Genomic DNA, 15,967 nt, shown 5'->3' with positions numbered 1-15,967 from the left:
GCACTAAAGAAGTCACAAATATATTTTTATCTAATAAGGTTTTTTTTGTGTGTCGCATATTGTACTCCTGCAACCCATTTGTTCCATCGAATCCCTATTTCATGGTCATTACCACATCTTGAAGCTTCGGAACCTACCACTATACTAATCGATTGTACTTAACGTTCAATCTCATAATGGTTTTACTTCTTTTTTGTTAGATATTGCCAGCAGAAATTCCATTTAAAACGCTTAAAAGTAGCTCAAAAATAATCAAGTTTTGTCAATTTCGAAACAGCTGTATCCTCTAAATTGCCCTCATTTTCTTTTAAAAAAGGACCGAAAAGTAGCAGAAATTGAAGGAGGAAGGTGTAGTCTCCTAAAATACAGATTAGACGAAGTATAAGTTTAAAACACTGATTAATATCATGAGTCATGACTGAAAAAAGTGTGCGCCGGCCGATGCGAGGTACCAAGAATAAAGTAGAATTGTTTCTTACAAAAAACGATAAATATTTTTTTAATTTTTTTCATGAATTTTCATAAGATTACCTTCATTTCCTTTATAGTAAGTATTTAGATTAAACGAATGGTTTTTGAGATACACGCATTCGAAACTGTCCCATTTCTAAAAGAACCAAGCTTTAATGTTTTCACAAGATTCTGAACAACGATAGTAGGAAGTGGTTATATTCATAGATGTGGGTATGGGAGTAAAGGAGGTAGTTATGCGTCAACTGCCTACACTCATTTTGTCAATTATTCAAAGGAACTTTTTAACAAAATCTATAAAATTTGAACCCTCATACCGCAAATGCCACCAGCTTTAGTGATAAGAACATTGCATACAACTGGATTTGTTCCGATTTTAATGGAACATTTTTTTTAGTAAACCCAATCCTTCAGTCAACCTACCAGATCGATGAGCTGCGACAGCCGAAGTCCGAGCTTGACCAGCACCGTATCAGTGTTGTTACTGACCGGGCGTATCAATCGGTTGTAATTACTCAATAAATCATCGTAAAGTCGCTTGGCATCCGGATTGGCCCCGCAAAGATCCAGCAGGGCCACCAGCAACAAGCATGACAGAATGGCCCGGAAGGGCAGATTCACTGTTGACATTTGAAACACCATCGATTCTGACACTCCGCGCTCGTCTAGGTGTGTAGGGTAGGGTTGGTTTTTGTTGTTTTGCTACGAGCTTCACTTATCACTGCTCACTTGGGGTGAAATTTCACTCGACATCGTTGCTGGTTGTCATTTTTTGTTGGCGATATCAAAATTTTCTCTTCGCTCAGCGAAACCCCAATTTCACTACATGCACCAAGGATCGAAATTTTGATTTACTTTCACGACACATCATATCACAATCACTGGAATGGATCGATTTGCAGCCTCAAATTCATTTTAATTTGACAACAGAATGTCTTTCCGCTTTAAATTTCCCAAACTAGCGATAATTTACGACAGCTTTCTCAAAAAGCATCCTTCCTCGTGCGACGTTTCGAATGTCGAACTAGCACCTTAAGAGAAGAGGACATTTGCCGAAAGAGGCGCTACGGTCGATTTTTCTCCACGGAATTCGACAGCCATCGTGTGTGGGTTGGGGAGCAGAGACTCAGATGTGCTTCTGGAAGCTGTAAAAGGTTTGTATTAGAAGGTTGGCAGACTGACCGGAATTCGCTCTCGATTTGTTTGGGATGCTGTGTTTGGAGCGGCGAGAAAACTGTGAAAGGGATCCGGTGAGTTTTTTGGAAATGCGCATGCCCCTAACTCCGGGTAGGTACTGTTCCGTTTCGCGAGTGAGTTAACGGAGAGCTAATTCTCACGTGGGCAATGTGCCACGCCAGGATTTTCGTCTCAGTGGTTATTTTCAAAACATTGTTCAGGTGAAGGTGCTGCTGAATGGGTGATGTCAAGCACAAAGAGCCAAGTTTATTGTTTTGTGCAATGAACTGTCAAATTTAGATGCGATTTTGTAAAGAGACTATGACAACACTTTGTGTGTTCGAGTTTCAGGAATCAAATTTTTTTAGAACTTTTATTCCTTAAATCCAATAAAATCCAACTTTTATGATTACAAACAGATTTTTTATTACGAAAAACTTTATAAATGAGAATTTTGTTGTTGATAATTTGATGAAGAGACTAGCTGACTCAGTGTGCTTTTCTACCCCTTCTATGGAAAAAGTGTTCGTTAAATTTATTATAATTAAAAACAACTTCAGTTTTAATTTAATTTCAGCATTATTCAGAAGCAAACTTTTTCAATGGCATATGAGCTTCTAGATTGGCTTGAGTCTCAATTTAACTTGAAGGTTTAAAGCATAGATGAATTTGAAATTTGAAGGAGAATCCTTCAAGGACTGTTAAAGATTTGTAAATTTTTGAAAATTTTGTGTGGGAGCCCCACTTTTTTGAATTTGGAACCTTTTGATAGTATTTTAGAAACCATTCCCGGTCTTGAAAACGAATAAACTCCAAGTTTAACGTTGATCGGTTTAGAAGTACTTATCTTAAAATTGTTCAAATTATGTCATATTTTTGTTAATTTTGAATGGGAGCCTCCACTCTTTTCGGAGAAGTTTGAAAGTATATTTTATGAAGAGATTAACCACCGTAATTTTTGTTTGTTACTTTGATTTATCGGCCTAGCGGTGAAAAGTGATGTCCTTTTTAGTAGGGACATCTAAAGATTATGAAATTTTTTATATAGATGGATAGAAGGTTAGAAGAAATGAAAGATGGTGAAAATGAGCGGGTAGAATTTGTTTAGAAGCATTACCATCACATACCAAATTTTTGTTCCTCACGAGCCTACTACTATGAAGTGGTAGATACAGATAGAGTTGCGTGAGGAACAAAAATTTGGTATGTGATGGTAATGCTTCTAAACAAATTCTACCCGCTCATTTTCACCATCTTTCATTTCTTCTAACCTTCTATCCATCTATATAAAAAAATTTCATAATCTTTAGATGTCCCTACTAAAAAGGACATCACTTTTCACCGCTAGGCCGATAAATCAAAGTAACAAACAAAAATTACGGTGGTTAATCTCTTCATAAAATTAAACAACTTTGGCCAAAAAGAAATAAAAACACGACATCATAGCATCGGTGGTTGGTCACTATCAGACTATCGACCGTACCGTTTCGCATGCAAACCCCGCATGTAACGAATGCGAAGATAACAAACTGAGAAGACTTAAACATCGATAGATGCGTTTCTGAGTTAAAGGGAGCTTATCTGAGCGATCACATACCATCTTTTTGTTCGTCCGCACTACAAGTTTTCACTTGTGGGGCGGACCACGCTAAGCCTACTAATGTGTGGTGGTAGATGCAACTCTATCTGTATCTACCACTTCATAGTAGTAGGCTCGTGAGGAACAAAAATTTGGTATGTGATGGTAATGCTTCTAAACAAATTCTACCCGCTCATTTTCACCATCTTTCATTTCTTCTAACCTTCTATCCATCTATATAAAAAATTTCATAATCTTTAGATGTCCCTACTAAAAAGGACATCACTTTTCACCGCTAGGCCGATAAATCAAAGTAACAGTTTGAAAGTATTTTAGAAACCATCTCCAACCCCATAAACTCTTGCATGCCAAATTCCACATTGCAGGGAACAGACAAACAAACATTTTCATTTTTAAATATATACTAGCTAACCCAGTGTGCTTTGCTACCCCTTCCATGGAAAAATAAGGTGCGTTAAAATTATTATAGTTTAAATATACTTCCATTTAAATTAAATTTCAACATTATTCAAAGCGAAATACTTTTCATGGCGAGCTTCTAGAGCTAGCATGGTGAGCTTCCAGATTGTTTTGAGTCTAAACATAACTTTATAGTTTGAAGGTTAAAGGAGCTACCCTTAAGAAAAATTGGAGGGATCTACAACACAACAACAGTTAAACACTAAGCCATTGTTTTTGTAAAAAATATGTATGTTAGATTTATCGAATATTGTTGAACATATAGTTCCGAAAAACGACAGAAAACCTCAGCATGCCATGACTTAGAATAAGATGGTACTTAGGAACGAATTTTATGCTAATTAAACCACAATTTATTTACCCGTCGTGTAGTTGGTTTTATCCAATCCGATCGACTGCTAAATCCTACAAATGTATGGGTCTACTTTCATTAAAATGGAAAGCGTCTATCATTACAATTTGTCATCCAGTTTGGTTCAAGCTTGTTTGTCAATTCAAAATGTGTTAAAATTTTGTCATTTTTTTAAATTAATTTTGTATGAGAGCTCCCCTTTTTGAATTTGGAGGGGTTTGAAACTATTACAAAAAACCATTTTCGGTATCGAAAACGGCTGCTCACAAAATTTCACGTTGATTGGTTCAGAAGTTTCCAAAAATGGATCGAGTTTTGTAAAATTTCTGGTAATTTGGTATGGGAGCCCCTATTAAAGGATTCAGGGTTTTTTTTTGCGTAGAAGACGGAAAGAATTAAAGAAACATAAGCTATCAAAGAACGAAAGAACATAAGCCGTAAATATCATGAATTTTTCGAAAAAGATACAACGGCTCACCGACAGGACTTGAACCTGCAATCTCCGCTTCAGTACAACGGCGCGTTAGCCAATTCCACCACGGTGAACGTGATGAAACCGGCGAACCCGAGCAATCGAGCTCTGCCGATCAACTGCTGGACCTTCTATCGAAAACACAATGTATATCCCGCATGTGATCTTTCCCGCTATTGATATCTCTTGTTTCTCTAACCAGTGATGCCACATTTCTATCGGTATTTTGAAACCCAAAAAAATCTTTTATCGGTATGTAAATCCTAAAAATTGGTATGAAAATCGGTATTTGAGGTGGATATTCAAAAATGTTTACATTTTCATTTTCTTAACGTATTTTTCTTTGAAAAGAAGCTTGCAATAAACAGCATGTCTAAGTACTCTTATGAATGTTCATTTTTAGTTCAAAACTAGCTGACTAAATGTGTTTTAGCATATATTATTGCATTTTCTTGGTTCTAGGTAACACTAGTTTACACAAAATGTCAGTTTTGAAATTTTAACAAAACTTTTTGTTTGTTATGACTTGTACATTTTTTTTATTTTAAAACTATCTGCCTTTGCTGACGAAAGCAAAAATCACAAATGAAAATTCAGCAGAAAATCCGACATAAGTGTTTCTTTCTGGTACTCATTACTGAATGGAAATTTATTTTAAAAGTTGCCGTTTGATAAGAAAAATAGGTGCATGGCGAGCACCTTCAGTTTAAACGTTGGTTAGACATATAAATTAAGCAAAAACTTGAGATTTTGATGTTTCGCTAAAGTGGGTTGTAAATTTGATAAATTCAATAATATAATAGAACCAGGTCAACCTAAAGGAAATTTTAATTTAGTAAGCACTTACAAATCCAATGGCTTTTTGACGTTCGAGGTAAATATGGGCCCCAGTTGATGATCTTCGTTTTATTTATGGATTTTCGCCAATCTGGTCAACTCAGCTTTTAGTATTAGATATGAGTTCTAGCGATTAGAAAAAGAAATGATTGCAGAAAGTTGAGAGATGTTGCTTCAATTTTTTTATAGCCAATAAAAAATTAATTTTATTTTATGAAAAATCACGCATTAGTCATATGAAAATCCAAGAATTTTATACGAAAATAAATTAGAGATGTGCTCTAAAAGAAGCTGTTCTTCCGAAAAAGATTAAAAAACACATAGTTTTACTATAACTGAAACCCATTTTGCCTGGTGTGGTTTTTAAATGTGCGATCTCTGCAGTTTAGGTACTTATGCTATAATTTGTTTGGCCAACAAGATGCAGAAGGATTGAAAATTATACCGATGATATTACATACCGTTTATTTGATTGTACTTCAAATCTCGACTTACCCCATCTGGCGACGAGTTGAAGGAGGATTATGATTATATTCAAACGGTGTATGTATTTTCTTGAAAAGTTAGCATCTCACGAGACAAGAGCTTTAATGCGATCGTCAATTCAGATTGACCTTAAGGAACTTCTATTGGCAGTCGCAGAAGGTCAAATATTAGCCTTGAGTTTAGTCCATTGGCTTTGAGGTTGAGTACCATGATAGTGCATCATTTGACAGAACAAAGGAACAAAACAGCGCGAACAACTGAACGAATTATGAGAGTTAGCCGTGGAGATCTTTGCAGAATACTTTAAAAGATGTACAGATCAAAGTTACGCCACGCCAGCTACCGAACTTTGTCTTCTTTCTACGGGACCTTTACGAGGATAGCTTGGATGAAGTGGAAATGTGGAATGAATTTTGAGTTAAAATCTTAAAAATCGGTATGAAATCGATATGTTTTACCAAAAATCGGTAATCGGTATATACCGATTCTTGGTCAAAATTTTGCTCAAAAATCGGTATAAATACCGGAAAATCGGTATGTGTGGCATCGCTGTCTCTAACCCCACCCATCGACTCGGGATTTAAGCCGAGCAAGCACATGGTCGATTGCTTCGGGTTTGCCGCAACTTACGGTCAGATGTAGAAGCAAATCAGTGCTGCTCAAGGTTCCGAGCAGATCAGTTACACAGGGAGGTGTTGCTCTGTTGAAATCAATACTGATGTTATGAAGTCGTTTGGTACATCTTTGTACCTGAAAATAATCACATTTGCGTAGATGACGGAAAGAATTAAAGAAACATAAGCTATCAAAGAACGAAAGAACATAAGCCGTAAATATCATGAATTTTTCGAAAAAGATACAACGGCTCACCGACAGGACTTGGAGAGGACAGGATCAACTGCTGGACCTTGTGTATGTATGTTTGTATTTCTACCACCCAGCTAGCAAGGCACGGCCGGTAGCTGCGGGCAACTTTTACTTTGTAACTTGTCCAAGATTCATCCACTAAACAAGTTCAAAATGACTTTGAATGGACTATTACAAAGGAATAGAGATTTAAACCGAGTAGCTTAAATCTCTGAAAAGGAATAGGATTAAGTTGTCTCTATCGAAAGAGCAAAATAAACCTATCTAGTATTTGAATCGAGCCGTTGCAAAGCAGAGCGCCCCACTGGGCGGGGAGACGAGCCCGTCCTCAATCCACGATTCCGGGCTGGTGAGGTAGCCCAATGCTCTCCTCAAAAATCGCTTCATTCGGATGCCCGGATGGATCCCCCACTCCCCACAATAATAATAATGTACAATTTTGGCAATCATTTACCTGTTTGAATGCTGAAATAAAAATTTATATTATTCCATATTTAGGGGTTATATAAAAGAGGATCGTAATGACATTTTGGTTGGAAAGCAATTTAAAATTACCTTTAAGCTCTTTTTTGTGTTTCTTACTTTTACGATGATCCAAGCCAATTGTATCATCTCTCATTCACACCCTACCACACACTCTCACATTCACACTGAGGGTTCTTCTATCAATTATGATACATGTACAACTATATTTTTTTGTTCTTCCAGTGTTTAAATGGTCTTGATTCTTCATCGGAGGAAATTCCATCAGAGATTTCACTGTGAGAATGTTTGTAAATTTCCTCGGCTTTTCTTTTTAACTTCTCTTTATTATGAAATAAATCATTCCAGTCCTCCTCCGCTTCTGCTCCTACCTTGTCGAAATCAGCTAACAATGAGTCCTTCCATGTGAAACTCGGTCTGCCTCTTTTCTTTTTAAAAGAATTTAGATTATATGCAATACTCAGAGGATGGTTTCTCGCCCTCCTCTTAATATGTCCATAGTAACATAATCTTCCTACACTAACCTTTCTATTTATGGTCTTACCATCTAAGAGCCTTCTAGCATTAAATTTGAGACCGTTGGGTTTAGTACAGTTCTTGAAAATATTGAGAAGAATAAACTTTTCGTAGTCTGCCATTGATATTCTGCTTTTCTTGGTCAGAACTGCTACCTTTGTCCCATACAAAAGAGCTGGTGCAATGACAGTATTGTATATTAATCTACCTAAGTCCCACGATGGTTTGAATGATTTGCAAAAATTAATTATGAATCTTGATACTTGCAGAGCAATGCGACATCTGTCCCTATTGGTCATTTTCCTATTCAGTGTGGATGTTATGCATACTCCCAAATATTTTATCTTATCACAAACTTTGAATTCTTTACCATTGATTAAAATGTGATTAGAAGTTTGTGCACTGGGGTCAGGATGTCTAATAAGCACCTGGCTCTTGTTTCTGTTTATAATCAGGCCAACTTTGGACAGCTCAATTTCCAATTTGTCAAGAATTTCTTCAAGTTCTGTTTGATTGGAAGTAATAATAAGTAAGTCGTCTGCAAATGCTAGTAACAGAGGTAGTTGGAGAATACCTAATCCAATCAAACTTAAGCTATTCACCTGTTCCTGAACCTTAGTTAAAACGTCCTGAATAACGTAATTGAAAAGTAGAGGCGACAACGGACATCCTTGTTTTATACCCATACCTCTTTTAACGTTGCAGGATAACTGATTCTCCCATAATATATGGGTCATTTCACTCTTTACACAAGCCAGAACCTGTGCAACTTGCACTACCATCAGAAATCATCCATCAAATTATTCCGCCACCAAACCGCCCCGACGACCTGCTCGCTAACCAACCGCGTCCTGACTGCCGAGAGATCCTCAAGCTCCTCGACTCTCACGAGGGAATAGATACTGCAGGGGTGCTCACTTACCCATACAACTTTATGTACTCCACACATCTCCCTTCCTCTCGGGAAAAAACAAACACAGCTAAATTGTCACCAGATCCCTGCAACGTTACACGATTTGTCTATGTATCGTGTGACCAACATCTTTTGAATATGTGCTCGTGAATCTCGTTTTTAAGCTTTTTCTCCTCAGATTTAAGCTTTTTTTGCCTTGGGAGCATAGGAGACGAAAGCTTAAATCTGAGGAAAAAAGCTTAAATCTGTCGAAACGAGGGGAAAAAAGGGGAAATCTGAAAGATGTGCTCCATACGGTTTGAAAAGCGTTGCCGCCGCATGGGAATCCGTTACGATTTGAATCATGGTAGTTGTGTACATGTTCATAATTGACTTACCCTTGATCGCCTGCCTCGTCTCTTTCATTCACACTAACACCACTTACAAAAGGCTTTTTCCAATGTATCGGATATACACCGATCAACTGCTGGACCTTCTATCGAAAACACAATGTATATCCCGCATGTGATCTTTCCCGCTATTGATATCTCTTGTTTCTCTAACCCCACCCATCGACTCGGGATTTAAGCCGAGCGAGCACATGGTCGATTGCTTCGGGTTTGCCGCAACTTACGGTCAGATGTAGAAGCAAATCAATGCTGCTCAAGGTTCCGAGCAGACCAGTTACACAGGGAGGTGTTGCTCTGTTGAAATCAATACTGATGTTATGAAGTCGTTTGGTACATCTTTGTACCTGAAAATAATCACATTTGCGTAGATGACGGAAAGAATTAAAGAAACATAAGCTATCAAAGAACGAAAGAACATAAAAGACTTTATAACATCAGTATTGATTTCAACAGAGCCACACCTCCCTGTGTAACTGGTCTGCTCGGAACCTTGAGCAGCACTGATTTGCTTCTACATCTGATGATCTGACCGTAAGTTGCGGCAAACCCGAAGCAATCGACCATGTGCTCGCTCGGCTTAAATCCCGAGTCGATGGGTGGGGTTAGAGAAACAAGAGATATCAATAGCGGGAAAGATCACATGCGGGATATACATTGTGTTTTCGATAGAAGGTCCAGCAGTTGATCGGCAGAGCTCGATTGCTCGGGTTCGCCGGTTTCATCACGTTCACCGTGGTGGAATTGGCTAACGCGCCGTTGTACTGAAGCGGAGATTGCAGGTTCAAGTCCTGTCGGTGAGCCGTTGTATCTTTTTCGAAAAATTCATGATATTTACGGCTTATGTTCTTTCGTTCTTTGATAGCTTATGTTTCTTTAATTCTTTCCGTCATCTACGCAAATGTGATTATTTTCAGGTACAAAGATGTACCAAACGACTTCATAACATCAGTATTGATTCAGGGTTAGAAAGTGTTGTAAAGACCATTCCCGGTCTCGAAAATAGCTACACACAAAATTTCACGTTGATCGGTTCAACAGTTTCCGATTATTGTTCGAATTGTGTCAATATATTGTTAATTTTGTAAGGGAGCCCCCACTCTTTGGATTGGGAGGGGTTTTGAAGTATAATACAAACTATTCCCGGTCCCGAAAATTGATACTCATAAAATTCACGTTGAACGGTTCAGTAGTTTACGAAAATTGTTCGAGTTGTGTAAATTTTTTGTTAATTTTGTATGGGAGCTCCCCCTTTTTGGGTTTGGAGGGGTTTGAAAGTATTTTAGAAACGATTCCCAGTCTTGAACACGGCTACACACCAAGTTTCACGTTGATCGGATCATTTTTTTCTGAAATTTTTTCGAATTATGTCATAATGCTTCTAAATAAATTCTACCCGCTCATTTTCATCATCTTTCATTTCATCTAACCTTCTATCCATCTATATAAAAAAAAAACATAATCTTTAGATGTCCCTACTAAAAAGGACATCACTTTTCACCGCTAAGGCCGATAAATTAAAGCTGCAAATGTAAATTACAATGAATAATCCTTCATAAATTTAAGTCAAATGTTCAATTGTCAGTATTTTGTAACGTCAACAGCAGCCGGGAGAGGAAGACTGAAATTCGTTTAATCGTTTTTTCTACTATTCAGAAAAAGGTCTACAAAACTCTAATCCTAACATTTTGACTATTTTCAGAACAACCTTTAATCGAAAAATTATTATCTATCAGCTTCGAAAACTTCTTTTCTCAATTTATGTTACGGATAGGATGGTTGAAGCGGGAAAAAACATTGTAATAATATTTGTTTATCTCAAAAAGAAACAACTATCACACCCTACACAGCAAGAAAAATTCGTGTAATTTTAGATTGAAAACGATGCACGAAAACGGAACACCGTTTATGATCTAAAATTACATCATCTTTACATCGAGGCATGTAAATTTAGACCAAAAACGATGCACGAAATGAGAACAGCATATTGTGGTGTAAAAATACACAGCGATGTAAAATTTTAGATTATTTTTCGGAAGTACACCCCCCATCAAGAGCACCGCCAGGCTGGGGCACTGTTGAATACAAAGATGTCCATTCTGCTTGTATTCTAATCGGTCAGCGTCACTGGGGGACCAAAGGGAATTTCGTTCCTGACTGTCATGGTCCGGATCCATATGTCAATGTCAGAAAGGATTTTCCTTTCAAATGACTCGAATTATTCAGGTAAATCCTTCTCCTGAGAATCAAATTCCGGACCTCTGCCACTTCAAAATCTACCGACGCTGTAATCGAGAAACAAACAATAAATTTCAATAACATCATGCGTTTGTTTTTCAAACTTTTACCATAGAGATGATGGAGCTTCGTCTTAGAATGAAGACACTCGATTTCCGAAAAATGACTTGACTGGCACAAACAACAATTTCAGTTAATTTTAAATCAAACAGATATAATTTTACCCTGCTTGTGATACAAATTTCATTGGCCGCTTTATTTTTACATCATGGAATGTAATATTACACCAAAACAATTTATTTTTATTCATTTTTTGAGAATAGACTAAAATTACATCAAAACGAGTGGAAAATTACATCTTTTTATAGTTATACTTGTGAAAAAATAGATCACTCGTGTCTTAGATTCCGAATACTTTTAGAATTTTTTTGCTGTGTATGTTACCCAAACGTGTGAGAAAATAATCATCGTTGGCTAAGATTTTCTCAGCGTGAACCCCAAACGTCAAAATCGACCCATTGTATTTTTTAAAAATCCTGTTTCAAATTTGCATGAATTTGGAACAAAGCAGTTTAACCACGTTTAACGGTTGGGAATTTTGAAATCGATAACTGTGCTAAAACGGCAATTTACGCCACCTGTGCCAGACGGACTGTTTTAGTGTGGTTCAAAACCGTATTTTGCATACACCTTAGGAACCGACCTAAGCAGTATAAATAAAGTAATGTAAATGAAAAACGATTATTTAACCATATAGAACAGCTATAATATGTGAATTACATCATTGTTTCGTGTTCAGACACTCAAATAGTCTATTGCCTAATTGGATGGAACTTGAAAAAGAAGATAAAAACGTTTAAAAATGCATTTTAAAATTTTTTGCCGAAAGCTGAAAACCAGTCACTGTAGGGGCATAATGAGAATCCCTCCTGGGGCAGTATAATCACCATTAATCGAAGCACGATGAGCATTTTCTGCAGGGGAATCTAGCAGTGAATTCGACTTGATGAAGTCAACTGAATAATAAAGCTACAACTTGACTTGTTTCATCTGACGATTTGGCCTATTGGTAAGGTGTCGGAGAGGTAATCAGTAGACTCGAGTTCGATTCCTGGTCGAGGTTGTGCAACTTGGATTATCACTAGAGATCACCCACCGCGCCATACTCTATCGGCGAACCGGCCGTGCACGCTAGTTTTAATTTATCCATATTTGGTTGAAAAATAACCATATTTGACCTTTTCCCGCGTTATGCTTTTTTATGACTTCTCTTTGAGAACCAATAAAATGACTTATGGGGGGGGGGGGGGGGGGGGGGAAGTTCAAATATGGTTATTTTCTAACTATGAGAAATTTTGGAAAAGAAGCTGAAATATGGTTATTTTTGAACCAAAATGCGAAATTAAGGAGATGCTGGAACGGTTATTCGAAAAAATGAGATTTACAAGAAAATTTTTCGATAATTGAGCCGTTTTCGGAAATAATTTATTTTATTTCATTTCATGTTTTTTTTTAACGTGAAAATGTTTTTCCTCGATCGCTCTTATCGGGGTGGGTGTCGATCGGATCCGGATTTAAAGCCACTCGGTGAACCATTGCCAAGCGATTTACGATCTGCTCCCTTCGTCCTCCAAGCTAAGTGGGGAGGAAGATTTTTGCCGTCTGGGATCATCGAAGTTGTCGGTGCTGTTAAGCGACTGACATTCGATGGCCATCAGTTCCGGTTCCGGGGAGGATTCCTCCGATTTTGACTAATTATCGTGGCTAAAAGATGTGCTCAGACCGGAGCGCGGATGTCAACAACATCGATGTGTTGAGGTCTGTCGCTTGATTCGAATCCGGCAGCTTGCTGTCTCGCCACTTGTCGAGCCAGATTCCAAATCCAACCCTTGATTTTTTTTCCGGGCTGCCGTGGGGTTGGACATTATCAGGTAAATGTTTTTGCTTCATTCAGCAGACGGTTCAAAATTCCTTACTTTCGCTGTTTGGTTGGCATCGAGCAGAGTTCGTTACAGAGCTCCTGCATTTGCTGGAACTTATTTCGTCCATCCACGCAAACGGAAAATTCGGTAAAACTTTCCGATTCCCGCAAATAACTTTAATTTTTAAAGTTCACTTTTTTTTAAATAGAATGTTAGAAAATGATAACTTACCTTGTGCGATAATAATTCTATCACTTTAGTCTTTTGGAAATAACTGTTAACACAAAATTATAAAATATTGGTAAAAATGTGGCTTCAAGAAGATCGATTGTGAAAAGCGAAAAATGAAAACCATATTGGCAGTTCTGCAGAAAAACACGTTCTTGCCCACACAAAGGTGATTTTTTTCCATTGTGAAATTTGAGAAACAATGTGTAAATCATATAGCAGTGCGTACATTTCAGATCAAGATGATTTAAAGGTCATAAATGCTTATTTGGTGGTGCTCGAAAATTATAATTTTTCGTGACTTGAGAACCTAGCTGGTTATTATTTAATATTTCTGTAAAGATGAAAAGGATATTTCTTTTTTGGTGAAAAATTTATACTATAGGTAGTATGAAACAATTCCTCATGGAATTTGTTTAAGAAAGTACGTACTTTTGTAGAAAAAAGGAGTGCTTATTATGCCCTTATCTCCCCTTTTTTCAGATGTCTAACATTTTTATTTTTCGAGTTAGATTTGGTCATATATTTTTGAAAATGAAACAATAAATTCATTTTCAATTTTGGGGAAGATCTGACGACCCCCGGCGCAAATTGTCAGATAATTCAAAAAAATCCCTATAAATCAATCAGAAAATAAAAATTTAAAAAACTAACTTGCCAATACTTAAAAATTTCCAATCTCAATTATCATTACTGCTATTAAGTTATTACGTCATCCAGTTTAAAAGAATCCTTCTTATAAACATTGAATATGATGAAACTCTCTAGCCCTTGGACTGAAGACGACTGCTAAAGTTCAAAGGGCGTAGACTGCCTGATTCGAGCCGGAAATTCCTTTTCCCGTCTTTGGATCATTTTATAAACATTTATTACGAGATTAAAACCGTTTCGTGTGCTGGAGACAGCCTAGGTTGGTTTGCTGGTTGGCTGGTTGACTGTAAAGAACGCTTCACACCCACTCAGATGCTTTTACAATCTGAACGGTTAACCGAATGCCAGGAACAACCCATCCCATTTCCCAAGTGGTGTGTTTCGAGGAAAAGATGGAAAGGGAGCAGAAAAAAAGTACAAGATGGAAAGATGTGTCCCGTTGTTGTTTGTCGCCTTGTTGATGCAGATGATGATGATGATGAGCTGGCTGGCTGGCTGGCTGCTAAAGGACAAAGTTCCATCTGTAGCCTCATGGCTCGCGACTATTATTACGCGTGGCCCCTTCTAGGGGACGCATCATGGCTGAAGCTGGGGACCGGGAATCCTCCCAGTGCGGTATCATCTGAGCTAGTCAGTGGCACTAGCTAAATCCCACAAAAATATGATGCAAAATGAGTCAGAAAAGGACTATGAATAATAAAAACCAGGTTTCGCTTCTTCTGTGTTTTTCTTTGGATCCCTCTTCAGAATACGTAATCAGGCTTCAAAGGCTCAACTGCGCGACGTCGACGTCGAGGCCAGGCGTCGGCGATGACCCGGTACCTAGTCCCTGCAATAACAACAACAACAGCACAAACACCGAAAATTGCCCTGATTGCAGCGATTGTACCGGCTCCAGGGTTTGAGGCACCCGGTTCAGCGGCCTGAAGGATTCCGGAAGACGACACGGATGACGCTTGAATTATGTGTCTGTGGGTTATTTTCCGCATAAAAAATCAACATGTTAAACGAAAGATTTATTACACCTTGCCAGGGTAAAATATGAGGGAAGGTCTTGGTGTTTTGCTGAGTTTTGATGGAATTTACATAAATACCGGTACAGCCAGTTCTTCATGTTGGAATGAAAATAATGGTACATAGCATTCATAAACACTGGATATAGCCAATTGTAAGCTCACTCAGTAAAGAAAACCATGTTATTAACTTCTTTTGCTAAAAGTTATTATTAGTTCGAGAAGGCTAACAACTAACAGATAATAAGCATGGTAAATGGCTTACCGTTTCTCACTATTTGTGACAGATGAGCATCAGATTTGAAGCAACTCCCGGTAAATCGAAAAAAAAGGTCTAACTCAAATGACTTGAATCATTACCCTACACCTGAAGGCCGCGATAAATCGCCTCAACTAATGTCCCACCTATGAAGTTCGCTGCATCTCAACTAGTTCTACCTCCAGCTGCTGCGGCTAATGGCATTCCGGTGTTGTCGCCCAGGAATATGGTCCGGATATGAATTATGGTTCATAGATTCACTCAAGTTGCCTGCCAGAACATGCACCCTCGCAATTTCCTATGCAAAACGATTGCAACGATGGGCTGTTTGCTGCTGCTGTGGCGGAAAAGAACCTGAACTTGCACATGGTTTGGTTTGGAAGCGGAAATGCTCTCGCTCTCTCCATGTCATTAACACAGAAAAAGATAATGCGGGACACTAAGAGAGTTCAAAGAAAATAATTGGGGGTCTATTTTGCTCTTTGCATTATATCGATATGATTTTAAATTTTCATTTCTATGTTGCTGATTCCTTGTTAACTCCTTATTCACGGTGTGTTTATAGAAGATGTTTGAAAGAAAAAAAAACAGTAGCTCTATTTTTTTCAGAAATGAAAAATAGGTATTGCCTTTTCTGA

The 15,967-nt window shown here is 37.8% G+C and overlaps 1 protein-coding gene across 1 annotated transcript in view; it reads right to left on the bottom strand.

Moving 5' to 3' along the window:
- The window catches only part of LOC129758005 (acetylcholine receptor subunit alpha-like 2), a 205,091-nt gene extending 203,503 nt beyond the window's left edge, over nucleotides 1-1,588 (bottom strand). The window contains exon 1 of the mRNA XM_055755424.1: nucleotides 895-1,588. Coding sequence (XP_055611399.1) covers nucleotides 895-1,113 — 219 coding nt within the window. The 5' untranslated portion in view covers nucleotides 1,114-1,588. The remainder of the gene's footprint in view (nucleotides 1-894) is intronic.
- Nucleotides 1,589-15,967: the final 14,379 nt, after the last annotated feature.

This window comes from Uranotaenia lowii, chromosome 3 (assembly GCF_029784155.1).
Source record: "Uranotaenia lowii strain MFRU-FL chromosome 3, ASM2978415v1, whole genome shotgun sequence".
NCBI lineage: Eukaryota > Metazoa > Arthropoda > Insecta > Diptera > Culicidae > Uranotaenia > Uranotaenia lowii.
This window is presented reverse-complemented; position numbering and strand designations above follow the sequence as displayed.